Source organism: Camelus bactrianus, chromosome 1 (assembly GCF_048773025.1).
Source record: "Camelus bactrianus isolate YW-2024 breed Bactrian camel chromosome 1, ASM4877302v1, whole genome shotgun sequence".
Classification (NCBI taxonomy): domain Eukaryota; kingdom Metazoa; phylum Chordata; class Mammalia; order Artiodactyla; family Camelidae; genus Camelus; species Camelus bactrianus.
The window spans coordinates 7,584,384-7,610,041 of NC_133539.1; the positions used below are offsets into that span (position 1 = coordinate 7,584,384).

General features: G+C 51.7%; 1 protein-coding gene and 1 long non-coding RNA gene across 5 annotated transcripts in view; one reads left to right on the plus strand and one right to left on the minus strand.

Moving 5' to 3' along the window:
* The window catches only part of SIM2 (SIM bHLH transcription factor 2), a 45,503-nt gene extending 24,662 nt beyond the window's left edge, over nt 1-20,841 (minus strand). The window contains exons 1-4 of one of the 2 annotated variants that reach the window (XM_074357015.1): nt 19,958-20,841; nt 11,516-11,598; nt 8,336-8,425; nt 1,748-1,856 (exon numbers count right to left, since the gene is read on the minus strand). In XM_074357015.1, coding sequence (XP_074213116.1) covers nt 1,748-1,856; nt 8,336-8,425; nt 11,516-11,598; nt 19,958-20,132 — 457 coding nt within the window. In that variant the 5' untranslated portion in view covers nt 20,133-20,841. The remainder of the gene's footprint in view (nt 1-1,747; nt 1,857-8,335; nt 8,426-11,515; nt 11,599-19,957) is intronic. The other variant, XM_074357050.1, reaches the window with a different exon arrangement.
* The window catches only part of LOC123617316 (uncharacterized), a 35,404-nt gene continuing 30,582 nt past the window's right edge, over nt 20,837-25,658 (plus strand). For all 3 annotated transcript variants that reach the window (XR_012503903.1, XR_006725416.2, XR_006725415.2), the window contains exons 1-2: nt 20,837-20,975; nt 23,387-23,547. This is a non-coding gene — a long non-coding RNA (uncharacterized LOC123617316). The remainder of the gene's footprint in view (nt 20,976-23,386; nt 23,548-25,658) is intronic.

Sequence of the window (25,658 nt, forward strand, 5' to 3'; positions counted from 1 at the left end):
CTCCTGTACTGCAGCTCCACCTCTGACGTGAACCGCATGGAAAACTGGAAGGGTCTCAGGACAGTCCCAAGATTCATTGCTGTCATGTTCTATACACCTTTTTAAAGGCTTAGACGTGGAAGGATAAAATGAAACCACAGCTAATGGCAGAACGCCTGTGCCATGCAATTAACACGCTGTGTAACTTTTAAAACAATAACAACAGGACGGTCTGAGGAATTCTCTGAGACTCCTGCAGTCTTTGTCCAGTTTTAAACAACCCCACAGTGAAAGAACTAAATTCAGGAGCAACGTCCTCTCATCACTCTCATTTTGTTAGACATTAATTCTTCAGAGCCTTATGCCTCTTCATTCCTGCCGTCAGACCATTTCTAAGGACTTAAGCACCAGGGGCCACAGCTACCCTCTAAGCCCACATCTCAGCTCAGAAACCAGCATGCCAGTCTCTCTCCTTGGTAGACGCGTGGTGACTACTTCTGGGGCTAAAACACAGGAGCCACAGAGCTGGGTCTGCAAGGGGTTTGAAACTGAGGGTACGGTTCTGTTCACTCCTCCTAGCCTTGGAATGACCCCTCCCAGAGGAAGAAGGAAGAATGGAACCCACTTTATTCCCCCTGTGACTGGCTACCCCATTCTCATCACTTTTGACATTTTTCCTTTTGCATTTCGTCTCACTGGGGAAGTTTGGCCAAGTTGGGACACCGCAGTCCAGAGCAGACTAAAGACCCCTCGGTCAGCGTGCTGGTTGGTCTCACTGGACGGTCAGAGGGAGTTACAAGGCCAGGGCCCCTGGAATGAGTTCTTCTGCATCTCCCTAGCACACATCGCAGTGATGAGTTAAGGACTCTTGTGTCATGGTGTGCCCCACATCACAGCCACGCCATGTCTGTTCCAGAAGTGGGGAGCCAGTCAACACATGTTAAACCGTGGGACTGTGGGGGGAGGCTCTTGTCCCCATGGAGCCAGGCCAGCGAGATGGACCTGCCTCTTCCATCCAGACCAGGGCTTCTTAGCTGTCCTGTGCCTCAGCACAAACCCTGCAGATGCCCACTCAGAATAACGGTTCTTACTGCATAAAAATAAATGAGATTACAAAGGGGATCAACTGTATCCAAAAAGAATTACTGAAATATTCAAACAAGTGGTGATATGGTTACAAATATGCTGCTTTATTAACACCTTAATAAACTGGAGCATAAACTCCAGAAATTTCGAAGTAGTGGTGAGCATGACTGATACGTTTAAATGCCTGCAACAACTGTAATGTGAAGTGAAAATACCTGTGATTTCTGTTGTAGGCGAAGCCCCAGGCACCAGGAACAGTAGGTGGCTTAGTGTCTACAATCTACAGGCAAGGGAAATACCAGATTCCAACTGGAAGGAATAAAGATGTAATTTTCGCATGCAATTTCGAGGCGCCCCTGAGTTCAATCCTCAGACCCTTTGTCAAAAGGCCCAGGTCTAGACCCGTGTTGCTGGAATTCTAAACCAAGAGCACCTGAGGGGAGAAGCCTTTGAGCACTCTTCTCTGTCTCCTGCCCACCGTCTCTTAGTCTCTGGCGCATGAAAGGGGGTCGGTAGTGTTGCTTTAAAGGACAGAGACATAAAAGAAACTCCCCCCTTGGTGGGCACTGTGTGTTTGCTGGAGGGGCCCTGGCTGGGCAGCTTGGGAAACCAAACCCTCAGGTTACAGCCAAGAGCCTCGTCTGGTGTTCATTCGGCTTTCTTTTTCGTCTGGAGGAAGTACCTTGGAGCAGGTGGTGGTGAAGTGGCTGGTGGGCCGCCAGGACAGCCGTCATCTCGTCATGGTCGGAGGGGTGGATGTACTCGTAGATGCTGTTGCCCGTGAGCTCCACCTGCCGCGGGAGGGAAGGGGGAGTCAGGAATCCTCTCCAGAACTGCAGGGGGTGGGGGGAGGTGCATCACAGTGTGCACCCGCCAGGGACAGGACTTTGATCTCCGCCTACAACCCACACCTTCTCTGCACACGGAAACGTTTGCCTTTTCTCAACACCTTCCAACAAGGACAGGAGAGTCCCAAGCAGGAGGAACTGGAAGGAAGGTTGGAAAAAGTGTGCCATGGAGCTGAGGGACCCTTCCGGCCCGGGCAGCATCCTTCATGTAGGAGGTGGCTTCAATCAGACTGGAGCTGGGCCCCATCCTTCACTTGCTGCCTGCGGGGACTGGCGGCCGGGAGGCCAGCAGCCATGTCCTGCGGGGTCCCTGTGACAGCCTGGGGTGCTCGCCCCCAACAAGGTCCTTCCCCTCGGGCTCTGCTGGGCCTCCTTCACGTGGCCAGAAACGTGTCTGTGGCTTCCCTGGTCCAGGGTGACTGTGCTAATGTGCAGCTCCCACCCTTGGGTGTGGCTGGGCGGCTGCGTGACCTCGGGGAGGGTCTGGACCTCTCCAGAGAGCCACATGACCGTGGGGTTGCTCCCCTGATGTTTGGACACCACCTACAGACACACCCCACAGAGGCCACCATGGAGCCTAGAGGCCACGTCCCTGTTGGGCAGGACCCTTTGCAGGCACAGGTGTCTCTAGGAAAGTACCATAGTTACCATCTTTCTCCAGAGGTCCCCAGAGACTCAGCTCCTGGTCTTGAGAACTTGGTGACTGTTCCTCCAAACACAAGTGCCATGACAGGGGATAACAGATTCTCAGGACCAGAGCCCCCCTCACCTATTGGCAGTGGCATAGAACATTCCAGAAACTACCACCAACAGTGCAGCTTCTGAGCAGTGGTGGGTGGATCCTCTTTCAGAGCTACAACAGTGCAGCCAAGGACAGTGAGTCAGTGCACCTGGTATTGATCAGGGCCCCGGTGCAGTGATGGCATGTCTACTACAGCCAGTGGGACCCCAAAGCCCAGAGTGGGTGAGACACTGCCTTTAGGTGCACAGAACCTCAGGCGGGTCTGAGGACCTCTTTCTCAGCCCTGCCTCCAGGGGCGAGGGCGAGCTCAGGGTTGTCCCAACCACTCCCTCGTTATTTTTAATTGTGTCTCCCCACCTGTTTCGTTGGGAGGCTAGCTCTGCGCTCAGTTAGAGCACAGATAACATGATCTTCTGTAAAGGGGCAGCCCTGGTGGTGCAACCCCAGCCAGGCAGCTGAATGGGGAGGTTCTCCTGGGGACCACTGCCTCAAATCGGTGTCAAAGCCACTTGCTTTCTGCTCAGGACAGCGGTGGGGTGGGTAGTGGTGGCGGTAGCAGGGTTGGGGGACATGGAGAGGTGAAGTCATTTATCGCGTTCCTCCAGCTACTTCTTCCACTTTGTTGACGTATGAGCTGCCTTTTTATTCAGAACAAATTATGTTTCTGGCCTGCTAGGTAATTTTGTCCCTAAAACGGTTTCCACAGTTCTGTTTTCTGCATTATTCATGGAATTTTTCTCCCACATCATGCAAACAGAGCAAACCCTCTCTCTCCACCTCCCCAACCTGACACTTTCCTAAGGACTCAACTGGATATCTGCCTAGGTAAAAAGTTACGGCATGATTTCATTAAAAATAGAGACTAAAAACTAAACACCCTTCTCTCAAGTCCGTCCTGTTAATCCTTACAAAGTTTAAATAAACCAGCAACACTCAAGCCAGCCAGTTGGACAGGACAATCTCCTTTCTTCCTGAGGGCAGCCTTAGAGATTCTGTCCCATGGTGGGTGACACAGGCTAATAAGTCAGGGAACTATTTTTTCACTTGATCCATAATTTCAACGGCTTATTTTAAAAATGAAAAAAAGAAAAGAAATAGAATTTTTTGTGTGTTGACCTCTCATTTTCCCTTATCCAGGTTTTTAGAGAAAAACGACAATTCTGATTTGCTTGAAGTTCTTCTTTTTAATCCCAGAGTAGCTTCATCTGTCTCCAAAGAAATTCCGTTCTCATCACAAGCATGTGGGGGAGACGAGGGAAGGTAGGCAGACTAGAAGGCTTGATTTTCTGAATACTCGGGTCAATCATAAACCTCTAGGGCTGTCCAGGAGGCAAGGTCGTCTTCAAATAACGGAAATGTTTTTAAAGGACAAATTTTGGAATGATAAAACCGTGCTGACCTTGACTCAAAATTATGGTTGACGTGGTGTTCCCTGTATTTACATACCTACTCGTGCTTTTGAATGTTGAAAGAAATGTGACTACCTCACCAAAAAAAGAAAAAAAAAATACGGTTGTCGCTATAAAACTCCCCAGGTCTCATACATCAACCTTATTAAAACAGCCCCTCAATGTGATATTTTAGTATTCGTAAAACCCAGCTAACTACAAAATGAATTGCTTTCCTACTAAGAGCTTTTTTATGTTTTGCTGAATAGCTTTTCTTCCTGCCAAGAAAACTACATATGATAAATACAGCACTAAATGGATATATTCTGGGTCAGAAGGGGAAAGTCACCCAGTATTCTGGAAACACACATTACTCTGCTTTGGGTGTTTTGCTGAGTATGGTAAATTAAGCATTTTAAAATAAGATGGTTTGGGTTTCAGGGTTCAAGTTATGTCAACAAACATTAAATGCTGTTCTTTCTCTTTATTTCAAAAGTGAAAGGATTAGGTCTTATGGCCCCAAACAACACCATGGCTGTTTTTATGGTGGGCTTCCGGCCACAATCTCAAATATTCCATTTTCCTTTATGTATCTCATGAACAGCTATTTCAGACATAGCTGTATTATGTGAGAATGTGTATTAGTTACCTGGATGTTATAGACCATATGCAACTTTGGTAAGGAGATTGAAGCCACAAGGATCCTTTAAAATGTTCAAAGAAATACAGAGCAGGTATGTAGTAAGGCTTTTATCCTTCTTCAAATATAAGTTAATTTCGTTAACCAAAAAACCATGAAGCTAAATCATTTCATAACCTTGGCAGATAAAGAGTGCGCCTCCAACTCTACCCCCTCCGAGTAGATACAAGTTTGTCTACGTGAATGATTATGTGTTATGATTGTGTGCGGAACACCAAGTGGAACTTTCAAGCAGAAGCTCGACTTTCTTTCCCAACACTTGCACTGCGGGCTGAGGGGTCAACTCACACTTTGTGGTTCTCACTGCCATTTTTTGGTACTAAAGTCTGACAGCAAGGATGGCTGCATTTATTCATTTAAAAGCAAAAATAAACTAATAAATTCTGCTACATGAAGTAGACCGCTTATTCCAATACTTGCTAAAAAAAAAAATTCCAAAAAGGTTTTGAATTGGGATGGACTTATCACACATAAAGAATAATTTTTATGCTCTCAAATAGATAATTCAGAAACTTATTTAGATAGCGCAGATTTTTAAAAATGCACCACTTTGCTGTGAGTTATCACGTCATTATGGCAAACCTAGGAGCTTATGTTCCCTAGAGGCTGAGCTGCTAAGATAGAGTTTAACCCCGAATTAATGTGGAAGATGTCATTACTTAAAGAGATATTGTCACTGAGAGTAATTGACAGTTCTTGGAACACAGAAGGTGGTATGTAGATATAAGCTATTACTGTCCTTATTCATCAGAAAACCTGTTTAAAAAGTTACTCTGACTAGTGGGTAAAATTTTATTAACACTTTAACTCTGGTGATTAAAAAAACCTTGAAGTCTATTTTAATAAAGTTTTCATGTTTGGCATATTTGTCTGGCTTTTTACTACTAATAAAAATAATCTAAAAGGTACAAAAATTGTTTTTAAAACAGAAGTTGGGTATTTGACATTCCTTTCAATACCTTATTTTACTATTAAGAAGACAGGGGGAAAAAAATACACATTGTGATTCTGCCTAGATTTCCTTCTGCAGAGTTAATCGTGAACAGGAGGCAGATTTGAGGGAAAAGCTTGTTGTTGCTTATTTAAACAGTTCACCACGAAGCACTCCCCAGACACTAACAAGGGCTCACGGCTGCATGAAAGTGTTTTTGTAGCTGGAGACTGATACTGAGACAGTCCCGCCAGGAGATCAGAAAAAAAATCAGCCGCTCTACACAGTCAGTTTGACTTTTTTCAAATTGACACTTTCCTCACAACATATAGACAAAAGGCACCTCTACAACTTCCTTGGAAAATGGTAGTGTATCACTCCCTCCTCTTCCAAAATTATGACATACAAAGTCTTATGTCTGCATTAGGACCAAAAGGAAATACAATTTAAATTATGATTCTACTTAGAATTCCTTTTGTGGAGTTAATCATGTGTCCTAGCCAATATTTTGGTCATTCTTAATTACTGTCTTCAAAAACAATCATTTTTATTTCCCACATGAAAAGAGAAAGACGACAGAGCGAGAAATGTAGGATGCCAGACTGAGCAGCCTGATGGAATGATCTGGAAAGTCCTGGTACGTGCACAGTGCCTTATGATGTGCCAGGACGTTCCCCATGACTGAGTATCTCTAATATGTGCCCACCAAAGTATGCTGTTTTAGCAACTTTTGTGCTATTTTATGTGCAGTTCTAATGAAACTGTGATCATGCCTGGCTTTTGTGTAGCTCCCTATAGTTTATAAATCACATAAAATATGCACTTTGGTATGTTTCTCACCATGATCCTGAGAGAGGGGGTGGAGCAGGCATTATTTTCTTAGTTATGATTCAGGGAGGTCAATTACCTGGCCTTATTGGACAATGAGAATCATATAACTGAATGTTATTTTCCTTTTTGCTTTGACTACTAGGGAGCTCAGACCTAAATGAAATATTCAGTAAAAGTGACGCTACCTATTTTAAAATATGTTTGACAGGTCATTTTAAAAGTCTGTGAAATGTTTTGTCTTATTTGTGACATTATTATAAAACTAATCAAAGTTTTTATAAGTTACGATTTAAAAAATTAAGTAATCTGATCAAGAGCACTCAGCCACAGATCAAGCCAGGGGTAGAAATCAAGCTGGGTTCAACTAAAGGGCCTTAAATAATTCTAAATATTCTGAGAATAATAAGGTGGAAATTCAGAAAAATAAAAAGAGTATATTTCATGTTCCCAACAGTATTTCCCATTCTACAAGGTCACTAATCCCATGAGTCACATAGGTTAACAGTCAAGCCTTAGTCAATCTTATCTGGGAGACCTGGTATCATAAAGGAAGAGAAGAGGAAGAGAAAAGAAAACTCCATGCAATTTTAATATGCAATTCAATTTAGAAGACTTTGCAGAAGAAACACATGGGCACAGAAACCCACCTTATGGATAAGGAAAAATTTTTTCCATCCATTGGAAAAGAAGGTTTCAAATAAATAGGAGGTTTAAAAAACATCTTGGCAGAAAAAGAAAAGGAATACACCAGATGCAGGTTTCCAAATTGGTAATTTTGTTTCTCAGTTAGAAAACCCAAGCCACTTTAATTGGCATGTTTTATTTTGGCTTAACTACATGAGGAGGCTGGTGCAACACAGATTATTCATGTTCCCCCTGGGAGCCCATTTCCTGTATCTAATTAATTCTAGTGTGTCTTCAGTTGTAATAATAATAATAATAAAAAAGGACTCTGATAATTCACAATGTAAAGAAACGTTTAGCCCCTATATGTATAAAAGAAAATGTGACTCTTAGGACCATGATCTACACTTGTTAAATCAGAAATGTGCATGGCAACCATCAGCAGACTCCTCGCCATCTAGACCCGCCACAGCCCAGACAGCAACCAAATGCTCTACACCCTTGGTTTGATGGGATAGATAAAGCTGAGTGCACTTCTTTCCTCTAAGGAATGAACCCCTTTTTAGAAGATGGTTCCAGAAAAATCGGTAATATTTAAATGTTCTAAAAGAAACCAGGACCTTGCTGTGCAAAACAGTAGTAAACTGAGTTTTATGAGTTTCTATCACAAGCATATAAAATGCTTTACTGAAACGACCACTGAACTGGAAAAACTCAGGAAAAATTACCCTGAATTCCATGTGAACACTCATAAATCTACCCCCTCCAACCTTTTCTCTCTCCCCAAAGCACATTCTGCATAAAATCCATGTTCTACATCAGCTTTCCTCTCGCTTTCCTAGCAACTCACAAAACCACGTGCAGACCATCAAGGGAGGACTAAAAAATCTCCCTTTGTGAAGCTCTTGTTAGCGGCAGAGAGCATTACTGTATAAGCAGAGTCCAGGCTATCAATTGAGGCTGACTGTTGTGAAGATATTACTGGTCATTAACCCCAAAGGAAAAAGAAAGTAAAAAAGTGAAATGTAACACGGAAAAGAAAAGCCCCACTGGCTGACCTAAGAAGACCATTTTGCAATTTTGGATTACCTTCGTGCACAAAAGCAGACACCCAGACAGACTCATATTCAAGTTGGGTAAAGCTGTCAAGATCTGCCAATGCTTAATTTATTATTTTGGTTGTATGTGAAATTAGACAATACCCACCTGGGACAAGCCTAAATGTACAGAAGCGGTTTCTGAAATATACATGATTTTGCCATCAGATGCTACCACAAAAACAAATCCATCCAAAGTCTGTAAAAGAAAAAGTATCAGGGTAAGAGATGATAGACATTAGAGTTAAATCTAATCATTGTACTGTCCCTGGGATGGACGAATGTATAAAATATTATCATCAATGTATATTCGTTAAATGCAATGTAAACGGAGTCCCAGGGGTCATGAAAAGGACTGAAGGTTTAGTTCCCCAGCCAGGCACTCAAATGCTTTTAAAGCACTTTAAAAAGAGTCTTATATCCACATCACAAAAATCATGCAAAACATTTGAGAATTCCTATCATGCTCAGTTTAAATGTAGTAGCTTTATTGTTTGGGGTTATTTTAGCACTTAGCACAAATCCGGAGTTGTATGGTACTTAGGGGAAAATCTACCACTGTATAGACCATTTTATGTCATAATTGGCAGCCATTTATACCACTAGAACACACGCTTTATTTGCCACAATTTTATAGTTATCCCTAAGTACCATTTGAATAATAAATTCTGAACACGACCATTCCCCAGAAAATAAAAGAAAACACTCAGTTATTTTTAACAGACTATGTCTACAGAATTAATTATTTAGAATTTGCAAGAGATCAAACAACATTTGCAAAATTCAAGGAGAAAAAGTATCAATTTCTGAAAAATTAAAGTTACCTAAATTATACTCTGATTTTGCCTAGGTTGGCTAGCACTCAAAAACATAAAGTAAAATTATAAGGTAATTAAGATAAATAAAAGGTAATGATTATATGTGTGGAGAAGATAAAAAGACTAAATTATTTTTGAAAAAGGAAACTGCATTTTATTTACCCATTCATATTTTAGAACCAGAACCAAAGAAAAGCAATAAAGTTGGTGAAAGACCCATACGAACCACAACGTTGCCCCCATAAAAAATATTCCAAATTAATTTCTGGCCACAAATTCTATTTTTACAGCATGTAATTGAAACCAGATTACCTTTGGTTTTTCTAAATCCGCCCCTTCTTTGTTGGGGGGGGGCTAAAAAGAATGTAGTAGAAGTGAAACTGGAAAGATATCCTTAACACTCTGCTGCCTCAGACACAGTTTTGATGCGAAAATTCTTTGCCAAGTAAGCTATCATTACCTTTCCCTGTGCGGAGGTTGAAATCAACATCTTGATTATAAGCCTGACTTTCATGTTTCTAACTCAGCTATGAAATATTTCCCCAAGTAAACTCCTTTTCAAAAATATAAACTCTTTAGCAGTTTCTAAAGTTATCAACGTTTTGGCACACTTTGCATTCTTGCTTAACTCCAAAATCGTTAAAGAGATACATTTGCTGAAATAGCATGGGTCGGTCAGCCACACCAGTAAAAGAGAAAATCATAATTAAGTTCTGAAAGTTGCCAGCGGGAGCTTAAAAAATAATATTCTTAATGGAAAACGTTGGGTATGCCTTCATAGCTTCAAATGACCTCATGCGTTTGCATATGTATTAACTGCAAAGACGCCCATCCACACACCACTCCGGAATTAATTAAATGTACGGTGGAGAAACGGGGGTGTTGACTTTGCCGCCAGGTTTTCACTAGCGCTCCCCGGCACTTAGTTGTCCCTGATATTAGTGTCACTTACAATATGTAGGAGCATCAGACATGCAAAATGCCGCTCCGGGCGCTGGAAGTGAGCGCGGAGGCAGAGCGCAGGGCGCGCGGGAAGGACTCCAAGAGCGCCATTACCCCGCCGGCTCCCACACCGTTGGCTTTACGTTGTAAAAGCCTAGGCTTTCAAATACATCCCCGGGACCCGCTCTTCCCCAGCGCATGCGTTTTTAAAAATAAATCACACTAGGAATGTTGGGGAAAAAGAGTTTTGAAAAGATCTGCTTTTTCGAAACGCAGAGCTCGTGGCTGACTCGCTGCCCCAAGTCACCGAGTCCCGTAGCCAAAAATTTTTTTCTTTTAAAGAAAACACAAAATAGAAGGAGGAAATGCAAAATAGCTCTCGGCGGGCATTTTTCGGTGGCAGAGACAAATGACGGGAGGGGGAATGAATCGGGTCGTTGATGAGGCTCTGTAAAGGGCATTTGAAGGATTCCGAGACATGAGGCGTTGCTGTCCCCACCCAGCGCCAGCCACGGACTTGGAAGTGGCTGGTCGTGCGCACGGTTACCCTACCCGAGCCCGAGACACTGCGGGAGAAATCCGAGGTCAGGGGCGGTTTAACCACCGCGGACTGAATGGCTCCGGGCTGGAGGGCTAAGCGGCTGACCACAAACTAAGCCAGGGCTTCCTCCGTGAGCCAGGTGAGCCTGGAGGCGTTACCAGGTCATAAGTTGGACCACTCGAGAGCTGGACCACTTGGGTTCAACAAAACACCACTTGCTATGTGACCTCAGGCATGTTGCTTAACCTTTCTGTGCCCCAACTTTTTTCGGGGGGGGGATGGAGTTTAAAAAAGAATACACTCTAGGTGGGTGGTGAAGAGAGAGTATATAATAAGATTTAGAATAGGATCTGGCCAGTAGTAAACTCTCAATAAATGTCAACTGTTGATATTTGATTATTGATGCTGTCTCTCCTTTATTGCAATCTCTACACACAGACACACAAACAAACACAATTGTCAGAGGCCTTAGAGCTGCTCACTCTGGCTCAGAGCGATCTGATTATTCCTTCTCTGGCTCCAGCGCCTGGCACACAGCGTTTGGCACAGAGCAAGCAGGCCATAAAAGTTTGCTAAGGGAAGTGAGGTTGGAAAGGACTTAACTACGCCCAGGGGTGCCCTTCGGCCTAGGTCTCCTGAGCTAGAGAGTCCTGGGGCTGGGGAAGGGGGGGGGGGGCTAGGAGTGGGGGGTGGTGCGAGGTTGCACTGGTTGAGTCCAGTCCACACTGGGCCCCGGCCCCCCAGGCGGAGTTAGTGAAGAGTCTCTTGCCCCGAAATTCGGCCACGGCCTCTAGCCTCGGAGAGACCTCTGCAGCCTGGGGACGGCCTATGGATCTGCCCAGGGCTCCTTGAGGAGGGACACCTGGAGACTAGGGTGGCGAGGTCGTAAGAGTCCCCACCCGGGCGCGGGCCAGGGAGGTTGGCGGCGGCGGCGGCGGCGGCGCTCCCTCCTCCCACCCCCACCCCCCCGGAGCGACGGCTCTACTACCTGCAGCAAGTGTGATCCCAGCTCCTTGGCGACGCTGTCCAGGGGCCCGGCGCGGCTCGGCTGTCCCCACGCGTCTCCTAAACCTGGACGGGGAATAAAGCAAACCAGTAAACAGCGCCCAGCCGGAAGCCGGGGCGCCCGGGAGGGCGCGCGCAACCTCAGCTCCTCGCACCCCCGCCGCCGGCCATCGTCCCTTTGCCTTCGATTAAGAAGAAAAAGACCAGATGAGAAATTCTCGCTGGGGCCTTGAGTCCAAGCGCCCTGGCCGCGCACTTAGCCCACCAGGCCCCCAGCTCCCGTGGGTCGCCCACGTGCTCACGGCTCTGAAATTGCCGTTGTATTTGAAATGCCACAAAGTAACCTAATCTGCTTTGAAATCGGCCACCCTCACAGCCAAACGGGGATATCGATTTGACCAGTAAATATTTCCCCAAGGGTCCTGCCTCCCTCTCTTCCTTGAGTCGCCAGCAGTTGTGCATTTTCCCAAAGATAGGGAGGCCCAGACTTAAAGCTCTCGCCATCCTAGAGGCAGCTTTTCCCGCATTAAAAAAACAAACAAAAAACCAAAAAACTTTCTTCAATCTTCTGTAACCTCCTCAAACTCTCCAGCCTTCACTGGCGCCCCAGGAGCGCCGGATCCTCTTCTAATCCTAGAGCTACAGTCTGGGAAGGGTTTACCTGGGGGCTTTCTCGAAGAAAAACTCCTAACGCGCCAGCGGCGGGGCGGGGGATGGGCCGTAGGCGGGGAGAGCCGCATATGTACGTGAAGGAAACTAGGAAGTGTTTGTTGTCACATAGTTGGGGGTCTCACAGCCTCTGCGCTTCTTAAGTGTCCCCCCAAGGCCTCCTGTTGCTCCCTACCACCTCCCTGAGGTCCGCCAGTGTTGCAGAAAGTGCACCGAGGGAAAGACGGTCCTGCTCAGCAGAACATCCCTCCCTTGCACCCTCGACTCAGCTGTTGTGACCCCGGAGATCCCAGGCTTTTCTCTGCACGTTCAGGAGGAAGTAGGAAAGCCGAGTGAGATTGTAGCGCTAAGCCCCCGTCGGGAGAAACCCCAGCCGCTCCCTGGAATCAGTCCTTCTGCTGGGGGCCTGACCCGAAACTCTCCAGTGAGCCCGAGGCTCCGGCGCGAGGTGGCAAAGGCTGGTGGCCGCGGTGTCAGCATCCACCCCCTACTCCCGCGGAGAACGCCCCGCCCCCGGGCTCTAGGCCCACTCTGTGCTTCCCATCCCAGGTTTTGACACTGTGAGGTGAGTTAAGGGTCCAGCTGGCTTGTCCGTCTCCCCTCCCACCAGAAGTGCAGGTCATAACAGTCCCCTGCCCGCTGCTCCCCGGGAATGCGGGACCAGAGACCAGAGCAGAACACGCTGGACTGGGGACCTCGCCCAACCACGCCAAATCCGAGGAGTACTCCCAGGACCCAGAAGCCCTCCAGGTGGGCGGTTAGTGGGTTCCTGAAGAGTGTCACGCAGGCACCCTGGGTCTCCCCACTGTCCCTGAAGGTGCCTTGGGCGTCGAAGCTTCTGGAGCCCTTGACTCCAGCAGGCAGAAAACGCACCCTCAGCGTGGAGGTGTGCACAGGCCCAGGGCACCTCCAGGCCCATGGCCCCAGGAAAGGCTTTGGAGATCCTTCTTGGCAAACTCTATTCTGCAACTGAAAAAGAAATGACCTTTAATTCTCCTCCTGGGCTTCTAGAATAAGGGGTTTATCCTGTATCCCCATAAGGACGTGGCTAATTTCCACACATTCCGATTCCCCAAATATGACTGCAGTCCCCTATCACCAGACTCCACCAGGAGAACGGAGATCTCTCTTAACCCTAGGAAATCACTGCCCACCCTAACCCACTCCCAAGGATGACCACAGTGACCACAGTACAGGATGACTGGCTCTCATGTAGGTCCTTCCTCCCCAAGACCCAAGCGGCTCTCCTGGTGGCGGCGGCATTTACTCTATTTAACCAGAAATGGAAAGGTTCAAAATTTAAGAGCTGTAGGGGCTTGAATGAAGAAAGAATTTAACAAGGACCCAGGAATTCTGATGTCTGAAAATGGACAAATGCACCCTGGTAACCATCCTTTATCCTACTCTTGGGCCCACCCCCTGGCTCCGGCCAAGCCACCCTTGCCTGGCTCCCTGCAGACAGTGAGCACTGCTCCCGCCTCATCTCCTCACATGGTCTGGGGCTGAGTGACCTGAGGAAATCTGCACCTTTGGGAATGACCCCCAAACCTCAGACTCCCCTGCCTGGGTCTCCCAAGACCTCTGGCCTCACATGCAAGAGTGCACTGACTACACAGGACAATTTTGCGTATGATTAAAATACCTGGATACTTCAAGAGCCTGTTCTCTTACATCAGTATAATTTTTCCTGTAATTTCCTAATGCCTCCGCGTTGCCAGTGGAGATTTGGACCTGGTACGAGCGAGCGGGGGTGGGTGGTGAAGTTCCCCTCAAGCGTCCCTGCCCCATGCCACCTCATAGGGTGATGGCGCTGCCAGCTCTTCCATTAGAAACCACTATGGGCGAGGCCTTTCCACTGGGCCCATAAAAATCTACTTTAGGCTGAATGTAGAGATTAAATGAGGAAAGATTTGTAACAAAAAAAAAATCATCCTGTTACCGTAAAGCCATATATACTCCTGAAAAAGTGAGGCGCTGGGCATGTGGCCCTTATCTGGACCTAACAAAGGACTTTGTTAGAAATGAGGGAAAGTATAAGAAAAGACTTGGTTAAGCTCCTCCAAGGTTACCAGCTGTTGGTGATCTGTCTCACCCGATTCTGGGAGCCCCTCCCCCACCCCAATGATGGCAGGGGAGCAGCTGGGGGTTCCAAACCTGGCCTTTGGTTTCCAGCAGGGGTTTGGACTCCTGCTTGAGCCGCTACTGGGAATCCAGATGGCCAGGTCACTGGGGAGGGGGTGGTCAACCACTAGGCCATAGGGAAAGCAAGCCAGGTGTCCCTTTCCCCCTCTGCCTTCGAAAGTTTGTATGTGCCTGCACCTCGTACCCACCCACACTCAGCTGGCTGTTTGGTTTAAACCCTGCGAGGCCCTGATGCCACAGAAGCTATCTAAATATGGTCCCTCTTCTCTGCGTGCTCAGTTAGTCAGTCAGCAACTGCTCTTGAGTGTGTGCTGTGCTTTGGCCCCAGCCAGGTGCAGGTCACAAACCATAAACATGAAACCGCACAAATAAGATGATTTGCTATCAAAAGGGAGATAGTGGAGGGGTTCCTTCACTGTGAGATAGGGTTGCCTCCTCAGATGAGGGGACACAAGTTGAGACCTGAAGGAGGAAGCTAGCTGGGTTTGCTTCTTCCTCTGGACCCGGAAGCAGGACTCGCTATGGCCAGTGACCAGCAGGTCTCAGCCCTGGGGTCTAGACTTGGGTAAGAATTTCCAGGATGGATAGGGGTTCTCACACTTTCCCAAGGGTAACCCTGGGCATCTAAAACGGTGGCATTTTAGTCCACCTCTGACCTTGGAATGCTTTTTTGTCTCTGGGGTCCCTCAAAAGCCTGGCCATTGAGCCCTTTTCCAAACCAACAGCTGCATAGCAGGCCTGGAGGGACTGTGAAGGTAGTGGTAGGTAGGGAAGACCCAACAAGGTCTGACTCAGCCCAACTGAGGCAGGGGAAGTGGTTCCAGCCGGGCCCTGCCGGTCCCGGCCAGTGTTGTACGTGTTCAGCCCACAGATGCAAGCACCCCACGACCCTACTGCCTAATGCTTAGATCCTGAGGGTTGGGATGGAGGCTCTGCTAAGCCCACTGCACTAGGGAGTGCACGTGGCCAGTGCCACCTCCGAGAGGCTTCTTTTTTTTTTTTGCATCCCTGGGTGGGTATGAAGTGGCTTCTTGTCCGAGTTCCACCCTACCCCGAGCGCCCCACCCCTGGCTGGTCCTGGGGGCTGAATCTAGAGTACCCCATTAGCCCCCAACCGCCAGGGCCCCACATCCCTGGAGTTCCCATCACCAATGCCTGAGCTTCCTGCTCTGTGACTGTGAGCTTTCCCTCCCTGGATCCACACACAGCCTGGCAGGCTTCCACGCAGAGATGGGGAGAAGGTTGTAAAAACCCACATTATTCTAAAAAATAAGTCTCTATATAAAAAATACATTATTTCGGGCTGCTGTAGAGAAATGCCTCGAATCCGTGACCCCATATCGGTTTAAGGTAAGTTTCTCGTCACCAAATCCTCTAAATCAAAGCATTTCCATTCCTAAACAATTTCTAGGACAGCCTCCCTCCCCCACCTCCCCTGGGCACTCAGGGGTGTGTGTGTGTCTGTGTTGGGTGAGAAGGGCCCTGCCTGAATCTAAACTCAGACAAATCCTGACACTGGAATAATTCAGGCCTCCAATCCCATTTACTGTGTGGGAGTGACATTTTCGCTTCTTTGGAGTAAAAGTGCTTCTCTCACCCACATCACTTCAGGTCCAGGGAGCGGGGAAGAGGGGCTCTGTTCTCTTCCCACAGTCTGCCTCAGTTTCCAGCTCCATTCCTGAACTGGGACCCAGAGCCAGTCCCTCCTCCAGCCCTTTCTGTGCAAGTGCCCAGAGGGGATGCCACCCTCTGCCCCACTGCTGAGTGTGGGAACCCAGGCTCCTGGGAAGGTGCTTAATTCTGGTGATTGGCCATGAAGCCCCTGCAGCTCTGCCTCCTGCCTCCTGAGGCTCAGGGTGGGTCACCAGATGGCAGAATTTGCCCTGCATCCTGCCTGGCATGGTCACCATGCAGCTATGGCCAGAGAGCCACAGACTCCCCCGACACTGGGTGCTTCTGCATTTCCAAAGCACTCCCTTTCCTGAAGGACAGGCCTCACTGCAAAGAGGCTAGCAGAACCCGGGCCCTAGTGCTTCCCTGAGCCCTGTGTGTACCAGGCTCTCCCAACCACGTTAACTCACTAAGTTTTCAATTCCAAGGCCACAGCCAAAGCCAGCCTTCCTCTCCTGCCCTCTTCCCTGCCTGTGTACTCCCACATCTTAGTTCACTGTTAAAGGGGAGAAAATGTGGGGACCCAGAAACCAGCGTGTCTTCCAACTCCAGGCAGGGAATCTCGGAGGTCCACCAAGTGGGGCCCTCAGCCACCGTTTAGGCGGCATCTGGCTCAGGAAAAGCAGTGACCTCACAGGAAGGAGAGACTGGAGTACAAACATGTTAGGTTTACACTTGCATTACCTGCTTCCTCACACCAGATGCCGGGAACCAGGCACAGTGATGGAGTTGCTAATAGGCCCATTTTACAGACAAGGAGACAGAAGCCTAGCAGGGCAGCCCGAATAGGGGCGCCTTGAATCAGCTGTCTCAGTTGCCGGCACCCCTAAGCTTGTGGACTCCCGCCGAGCGTCCACTTTGGCTCCAGGCGCCTCTCTGCCCCTGCCCCGGGGCTCCTCCGAGCTCCCCTTTCTCTCCTGCTGCCAGGCGGACTCCGAAAGAAAGGGCCCGAGGCCAACGGCCTCCTCTGCGCGGCGGGAGAACCTGCGGCGCAGCGGCCTTCCTGCCCGGGCAGCCACCGCCGGCCCAGGGCCGTCGCGGGGGGCCTTGGGAAAGGCCTGCCCCTCGCTGGCCTCAGTTTCTCAACGACGAAGGGTTAGGTTAGTCTGGCGATTCCTGTGCTTCCTTCGGACTGTGCTAGTCATTTTCTGACTCCCGAAGTCCTGACTTGGCTTCTAGACTCCTCTTCGCCCAGGGATCCCTCCCGCTCCCGGGCTATGGAAAGCGAGGCCGCGCTGGGCACATCAGTTCTGCTCGGTATCTTTCCGTTCGCCGCCAAGAGCAGGGGCCGATCCGGGAGCTCCCGCCGCGGCGCGGGACCGCGTTGGTCCTACAAGCTCCCTGACGCCCGCGTCCTGACCCCGCGGCTCCTCCCGGCCCCATCCCAACCCCGCACCACCTCCTCGGCGAAGACCCGAGTCTCCCGGGAACAGGGTGAATCAATTATGGGCGCTGCTTCCGCGCTCCCGCGCTTCGAGCTACCAGAGGAGAGAGCGAGTTCTTTTGCATAATTGAGGACTTCCTAAACTCATCTTTTTCTCTGCCGCTGGCACCCGGCTTGACCACTCTCCAGTCTCAGACTGATCTGAGGTGAAGCTGCAGGCCGCAGGCCTCTGAGCGCAGGGAGGAGCCCAGAGGCTGCTGTCCACCCTCCAGGCCAATGCGCCTACTCCCCGCTTCAGCGCTGCAGGAGTGCTGGGGGCAAGATCAGGCCTCTTTCCGATTTGGGATCAATCCGCTCCCCATAGGTCAAGGGTTATTTCCAAAACTCTAGGGCCAAACAGCTCTCTCCCCGACCTCTCCTGGAATTCCAATCTCGATGGCCACCCCAGGGGACACACAAGACACTTCTCAACCACACCACTGGGAACAAAGCATAGGGGCCCTGAGTTTAGCGGTGGACCCCCAGCTAGCCCACCTCTGTAACCAGCTCAGAGCCAAGCAATTCTGGACCACAAAGCCTGGAGACCTGCTTCCCAGAGCTCGAACACACAGACCCAGTTTAAATATCTGCAGAAGCAGTACATCTGCCACTTCCTAATCTTTAGCAGCTTTCCTGGAAATCTCCAAATGGCTTACAATTACCCCTTTCTCCAGATCTCGCTTACTAACTTCTGACTTTTTAAAAAATCATTTAATCTGGTCATTTTTTGGTAATTTTTATTTCTAATGGTGTGGGAAGGGAACAGGAGAGGAGGCCGATGCCCTGTCTGGGTTCCACACCTGCTTTGTAGGATGCGGATTAAGAAACTGCTCACCAGAGAAAACCAGTTACCATGACTCCTCCACGAATGGGAAGCAAGTTTAGTCCTTACAAAACCTAATTCTTGTTTAATTTTCTCTGAAACTTCTGCAGGAGAGGAACCATCTCTACTTCGGTGGACAGCTGATGTATAGCGACTACCAGGCTGCAGCTCCCAATGGGAGGAGTGCGGGGATGGGGCACCTCGGTTGCCTGGGGTTAAAAAGGGGGAGAATTTTCCCTTCTGAGACCTCTGGACTCTGGCGATCAGGTCACGGGCTCCTGCTCTGGGAGGAAAGTGCCTGCCTGGCTGCACAGCGCAGCTGGAAAGCACCGGCGTTAAGAAGAGGACACTGCTTCCGGCCCCCTTGGTTCCGTGTCCTGCGACGCTCAGCTCCCCAGCCGGCTGCGCTGCAGCGCTGGAGGCTGCGCTGGTGGACAGGCCCTCCTCGCTCCACCAGGGAGGTGGTGTGAAGGGCAGCTCAAGGTCCAGAGACAAATAAGGCTTAGGGGTGCCCACCATACAAAGATGGAGCTTACCGACTTTGCATCTGTCGCCTGGCCCAGGACTGCCTTAATGGAAACACTCTGCACTAGAAAGACACCTGTCATGGCATGGCAGTGACCCTCCCTGAGCCCTGGAGCTGAAACTGTCTCCCTAGTCCCGTGCTGGGCGCCGGCTTCCGAGGCTCCGGAGGCTGACACAGCTCTAGTGGCTCCTGGGCCTGCAGGTCTTGGGAGGTGCCCATCAGGCCCCAGTTGGAGAAGAGTGTCCCAGACAAGTGTCAGAATCCCACCCGCCAGGCCGAAGGACACCCCTCTGTCCAGGGGACACAGACAATGGAAGGCGATCAGTTCAGAACCCCTGGGACACTAAAAGGGACACTGTTGTGACTAGGCCTCCTCCAGCCCTGCTGCTTAGCCCTGGCAGCCACCATCACCCCAGGCCGTGTGCAGGTCAGGAATGCCCACCCAGTGTGCCACCATTTCTGACCACTTAACAGTCTGCTGGACCCTTGCATTCTGGCGACTCTTGCCCACCATGGCACCTGCCCCTCTGGGCTTATAATTTCAAACCAGCAAAGAAAACTATGCTCGGGCCTGCCTGCCACTTCCAGACTAACTGCCTCCTGCTCTCCCCTGCCGAATCTCGGCTCACCTATTCGCGCTGTCTCTCCCACCCTGACTTGGAGCCTCAGCCCCAAGAAAAGCAAGCAGAGAAGAGACCACCTGAGAGGCCCAAGTCTGAGGCCTTTGCCCCGACAAGTGCTCTGCTGGGCACTGGGGCCTGCAAGGCCTAGGCCTCCTGGTGCACTCCTCCACTCTCTCCCATCTGGGACCAGCAAGAACCCTTCACCTCCGCCTAGGGTGGACGTGCTTCCCTTCCACGGAAAAAGGAACTTGAAGGAAAAGATACAAGGAGAATTAAAGAAATGAAGAAAGGAAAGAAGACAGACCAGAATGGACCAGTCTGCTCGTGGAACAATTCCTGGTTCGCGCCCTACCAGCCCTGGGCTAGACGACGGTCTGTTCCCTCCGGCACCAAGGCCCTGGCCTCTCTCTCCACCAGAAGCCGTTTCCCGGCATGGCCTCCTCAAGACGCCCTGGCCCTGGCTGGGAGACCCAGGCGGCCCCTCCGGGCCAGCTCCGGCTCTCAGCTTGGGCCCCCTAGCACTCCCAGCCGCCCACCTGCGGCCTCACCTTCGGGGAAGACAGAGCGCATCTTCAGGTAGCTCGTGGTGAGTCGAATGATGGACGCCTTGTCCAGCTGCGAGGTGATGGCCGACGGCAGCGGGAGCAGCTTGGCCAGCTCATAAAACTCGCCATTTTCCTTCTCCCTTCTGGTCTTGGCCGCATTCTTGGACTTCTCCTTCATCGCGCCTCGGCTCCGGGCATATTAGACCCGGCTGTGCTCCAGGCCCGCGGAGCCCCGCTCTGGCTGCAGCGGTGGCGATGGGGAAGGGGGCGCCGGGGGCCAGGTGAGTACGGGGCGCCAGCCGCGGGCAGGTGCGCGGGGCCGACCGGGGCCACCAGGACGCCTCTCTGCCGCCGCAGCCCGGGAACTCGGCTCAATCCGGCGGCACCGCCCCGCGCTCCGCCTGCCGCCGCCCCGGGCGCAGCCTCCTCCGGGCTGGACTGTCCTGCGGCGACCAGAGCTCCGGCTTCCCGCTTGCTTCGGCTCGCTCTTCCTTCCTCCTTGTCTCTCCTGCCTCGGCTTTCCTTAGCGGGTGGAGAGTGGCCAGCGAGGAGGCGGCAGTGCTGTTTAGTCCTTGACCTGGTGTTTGTACCCGCTGCCGCGAGGCCCCTCCGGACTGGAGGGCGGCACAGGAGGCGGCGGCTGCGGAGCCATGGAGCGGGAGGGGAGCGGAGGCGGCTGGGGCCTGGCCCGGGAGCTCTCCTGCCCTTCCTGGCGGTTCCCTGTGCCTGGAGACGCGGCGCCCGGAGCCTGCGATCTGTCGCGAGGCGCAGCAGCTTCGCCGTCCACGTGCGACCGAGCCGCGTTTGTTTATGGCGGACCCGCCTTCGGGCGGAGCACTCGGCCTCGGTGGCCCGGGGAGGGGGGGCAGGAAGGGGGGAGGGACCGCGGCGGGGGCGGGGGCGGCGAATCTCGCCTCCCGACCCCGCCGCGGCCCCGGAGTCACAGGAGCGCTTCCGAGTCGCTGCCTCCAGGGACTCTCCCAGGAGAGATCTGCGCGCTCCCGGCCTCGAGGAAGTCGCGGTGAGTGCACACGGCGTGCGGCGGCAGCCAGCTCCGGCGAGTGGGTCTCTGGACCTGGGCGCTAGGATAAGCGGCGGGGAGGGGCGAAGGAGGAAGGGAAGGAGGAAGCGCTGCCTAGACCTCTTCTGTGGCTCCGGGGCAGGTACCCAGCTGGAGCAGCCAAAGTGCCCTGCGGAGGAGGACTGAGCCCTCCGAGCCCGCGCAGGCCCCGCACCCTCACTCTCCGCAGTTCGCAGGCCCGAGAGCCGAAAGGGGGTGGGGTGGGGCAGAGGGAAAGGAACCCCCACCCCCCGCCCCCGCTTAGGGAAACAGCGCGAGTGAGTCTCGGAGGTGACCCTCCTGCCCTTTCTCTCCTGGAAACAGGAGAACGAAAGGAGATTGGGGAGGCCGCGGGGACGCTCGGGTCGGACGGAGAGAGAAGACAGGGGAGCCGAACCTACCGGAGAGGCTTGGTCCCGGCCAGCGGTGGGAACAGAGCCCAATTGCACTCGCTCCTGAAGCGCAACCCAGAGCAGCCGGAATTTCTGGGAAGCGCGGCAGGGGCTGGGGCTTCAGGGAGAGGGGCACCGAGCGAGAGTCACTGGACGGGCATTGGTGATGGCCAAAATGATGGCGGCAGGAAGCAGTTGGAGTAGGGAAGGGTAGTTGGAGATGCAGTCGGCCGTAGGAAGTTCCAGCACTTTTCCCTCTGGGCTACACTGGACCTCGAGTCCTCTTGTACCCAACCCCACCCCGATTCTGCGCCTGCAACCCCGGAGGGTCCTCCACGCTACCCCGGCCATGGGGGTCGCACAAACCCCCATCCCTTCTAGAAGTCTCCAGACGCGGTGCTCCAGACGCTGCGTGGTCGCATGAGCTGGGAGGACTCAGACTTCCTGGCGCGCAGGGTCAGAGGGCAGCCACAGAGGACGCAGGGCAAGGGGTCCTGGGGTCTCTTGGCCATGTGCCGAGGTTGTAAGGCTGTGGGGGACCTGATCTGGAGAACAGCGCGGGAGGTGAGACGCTGGAGCCTCGAGGCTGGCGCTAGGGTCTTGGTTCTTGGTGCCTTCTCGTTCTCTTTTCCCGGACCGGGAGGAGCCTGCTGCTCCCCAACTCACTGCGGGACAATGACCCGGTACTTGCCTCCGGGAGTTGGGAGAGCCTGGCCTACGGCCACCTTGTCTGCAGCAGGTGCTCCTGACCTTTTCCAGGGACCCTTTTGAAGGTCAGAAGTTCAATGGCTTTGGAGGCATAGTAGCTCCGTCGGTGGGCGGGACAGTGTGTACAGACCTTGGCTCGGACCTCACCTGCCTGGGCGCACTGCGGAACCCATAAGCCCATGAGCCGTAACCTTGCTCGCAGGGCTGGTGCTCCGAAACCCAGAAACCGCGCGAGCTCTGAAGTTGGCGACTCCCACCAAACGCTGGGCTCACGAAGGAACCAGCACTTTTCCCTTGGAGTTTCGGATCCAAGGGCACTTTCCTGTTTTCAGAAGTGCGCGCAGAGGATCGGGCGGGGCTGCTGATGAGCGGCTCCGGTTCGCAGTGCCCAAACGCAAGGGGCCAGCCGGCTTCCCTGCCGGGATCCCCCACTGGGATGCGCGGACAGTTGTCTCCAGGCTTCTGGGAGAAAGGACTCCACGGGGGAAGGGACTGCTGGGTGGGCCCCGCCGCCGCTTGCGCAGGCGGCCCCTGAGTGCGCTCAGGCACCTTCCTGGCTTCGGGAGGATTTAATGCTTCCCTCACCCCCACGATTTCCGATCCTCAATTATGGACCCGGGAGAATTCATCCCAGGCTTGAAAGGGATTACCCAGATCGCAGAAACATGGCTAAGTGGAAGTGGGAGAAACCCGACAAGTAACAGGAACAAACTTTTCTTAACCAAATTTCCCGGATGTTACGGGAACGCGTACTTGAGATCTCAATACTGGGTCTTCACAGTGACAGCTGGTGAGATATCGAATCCCGTGGTGTGAGAAGTAGCATAAAGGAGCATGTGAAGACTCGCAGATGTGTGGTTGCGAGATACTTTCAGGCCCACAGTCTGCCCCAGCAAACGCCCAAGCGGGCCCTGTACCACCTCCACCACCAACACATTGGCTCAACACACACACTCACGGTAATGGGCCTGGGATCCCCCACAACACCACCAGAAGAACCCAAAGTACTTGGGCGCCGACCTCGAGATTTCCCAGGTGGGAAGGATAGTGATACCTGCGCGGAATGACAAAGGAAGAACCCCCACGCCTGGCTGGGGTCCTCCTAGGGCTCTCCCTAGCCAGAGGGAAGGCTTGGGGCCCTTAAGACACTTAGGACGACACCCACAGGCTAGCTCTGTGTAAACTGGATAAAGTACTAAACACGTGCTAATTGGAGTGATCAGAAGCCGGCGGCCGCGGGTTGGGACACCTACTGCTTGTTCCTTGCTCCAGGGCTCCTGAAGCGGAGAGTACCTCCTAATCGGTGCTTTGGGCGGCAAGTCGAGCGCGTCGTCCAGAGCACGGAGACGGGACCGAAGGGGAGAAGCATAGAGCAGCGAAAGGCCCCCGAAGTCCGGGCATCACCCAGAAACGGTGGTTCTACTACTGGCGGGGTAAGAGTCTGGAGAATCTAGAATGGAGGGAGGCTAGGGGCAGGAAGAGGGCAGGTGGGAAGAGAGTCGGGACACCTTGAGTCCTGAGAGCTTCTGGCACGCAGCCTGCATGCGGGGCGCCACCGTCCCCAGTTTGTTATGCTTCTAGCACTTGGGCGCACCCCGAGGCACACAAACACGCCTCCGCATACCCCCCTACCTTTTAGAAATTTTCCATGAGGAAAGTGATCTGGAAGAAATTGAGGCCCTAAGAGGAAAGCGGCGGGGCCCAGCAGCCTCACATCTGCTCGAATTTTCCGCTTCAGATGCTCCGCAACAGTTTTTCCCCAGGCCGCGCCCGGCGCCTACCTGAGGCCCATCCCCCGCGGAAACCGACTTTCGCGTGAGAGCAACGGGGAAATGCGCACATGTTCCATCTGGGATGGGCTGCTGCGGTGGCAGAAGAGGATGAGACTTTGTCCCTAAGGACGTGGGGAAGGGAGGACTTCTCCCAGGCCTAGCACTAGATTGGCGGGAGGGGGTTGGAACATCTGAAGTGATGTTTAAGGAGAACTTCAGCAGCCAGCTCAAAGCGAGACAACAGAAAATCCAGGATTGCGGAGATTCGAACCTATTCCATTTATAAACCCTTGTCTACACAGACAATTCGCACCATGTAGTTATTCCAGAAACTCCCACTTGGGTTCCGTATCACGTATCTGATTATTTCGTGGCTAGGAGGCATTTTTGGTCTAAGCTATCTGAAAAACTACCTCAATTTTTCACTCCTTTCCTTGTTTAAGCCCAATGGAGATACCAACTTTTCCTGGGGTCATTGCTACTCCCAGGAAGGATCAGACAACAATTACTATATTACTACCCACTGTATCCAGAGCAATTTCAATGATTTATTCCTTGAGAGGTCAAGACAGTAACTCTATTCACTCGTTCCCAAGTGGTAGAGGGAGAGAAGTTTATTCCTTTTGTTTTGTTTTGCTTTTAATTATTTCACTGTCAGTTACCCCTTTGGAGAAAGTGTTTGCTTTTAGGTTGGTCAGCTTCTCTCTGATTATTTGATTATATCGCAGTAACTAGGGCAGATCTGCCCTCGTGCACCGGGTCGGGGATTCCTTGGTCCAGTCCCTGGCGGGGTGCCCCACGTGGCTCTGCGTGTAGAGTGTGTACTGGAGGGGAGGGAGACAACCCCGGCCCACAGCAGTGGCTTATTCACACCTCTGCGCTTATCCGGACCTGCTCGAGGCTGACTCTACTCCTCTGGATTCCGAAGAGCGAGGTCCTTCTCGACCTGGTTGTCTGGGATGACTTCAGATCCTGGGACTGGGTGCTTGAGGGGGCCGGTTGGGGCAGTGCCTCCTATCCGAACAACATCGTAGCTACTGCTTACTTCTCTCCCTCCCTCAAGGCAGTGCATTTCGGAATCAAAAATAGTGCCACTGGTAATTATAGTGGATAGCAAAGTCCCCGAGCAAGGGCCGCAGGGAGCCACTGACGCCGTGTCAGGTTTGGGTAAACAGCGGCCACACGTTTCTTCTAATTTTACCTCGGGAGGGGAGTGAGAGGGTAGCGCTTTCCTCTGCATTCATTCCCTGTCTCCCAAACCTAGCCCCACTCTCTCCCCCATCTCTGAGAAGGTGCCGAGGACTACCGCATGCATACCGACATCCAGCGTCCTCGGGGGAGAGCGAGGATGCTGTTGGAGCGCAGGCAGTGCAGGGCAGAAGGAGAGGGGAGCTTAGTGTCCCGCGGGGACCTCCTCCCACCCTTCCACGACCCGCTGCACGAAATCTCCGCAGTCCTCTCCCACAGTGTTCTCGCCCCGCCTCAACAGAAACATCGTCTCAAAATCCTGGTTCGGGGAGAGGCAGCTTATTCGTTCCCCGGCAAAACCTCGCCTTTCGCCGCCAGCGAGGCCGGGATCGCGTCTGGAAACCTTTGAGCTGGAGGAGTCTTAATAGTCTGGTGTGAGCTGAAATTTCTCAGTGGTTATATCGATTACATACCGCCTTGAAATCCGAAAACCAATTAATTCATTAACGACGGCACTGAAACCACCTTTCAAAAGCATCAACCAAAAAGTTCCCTTAAAAAAAAAAAGAACAAAACCTATCCAC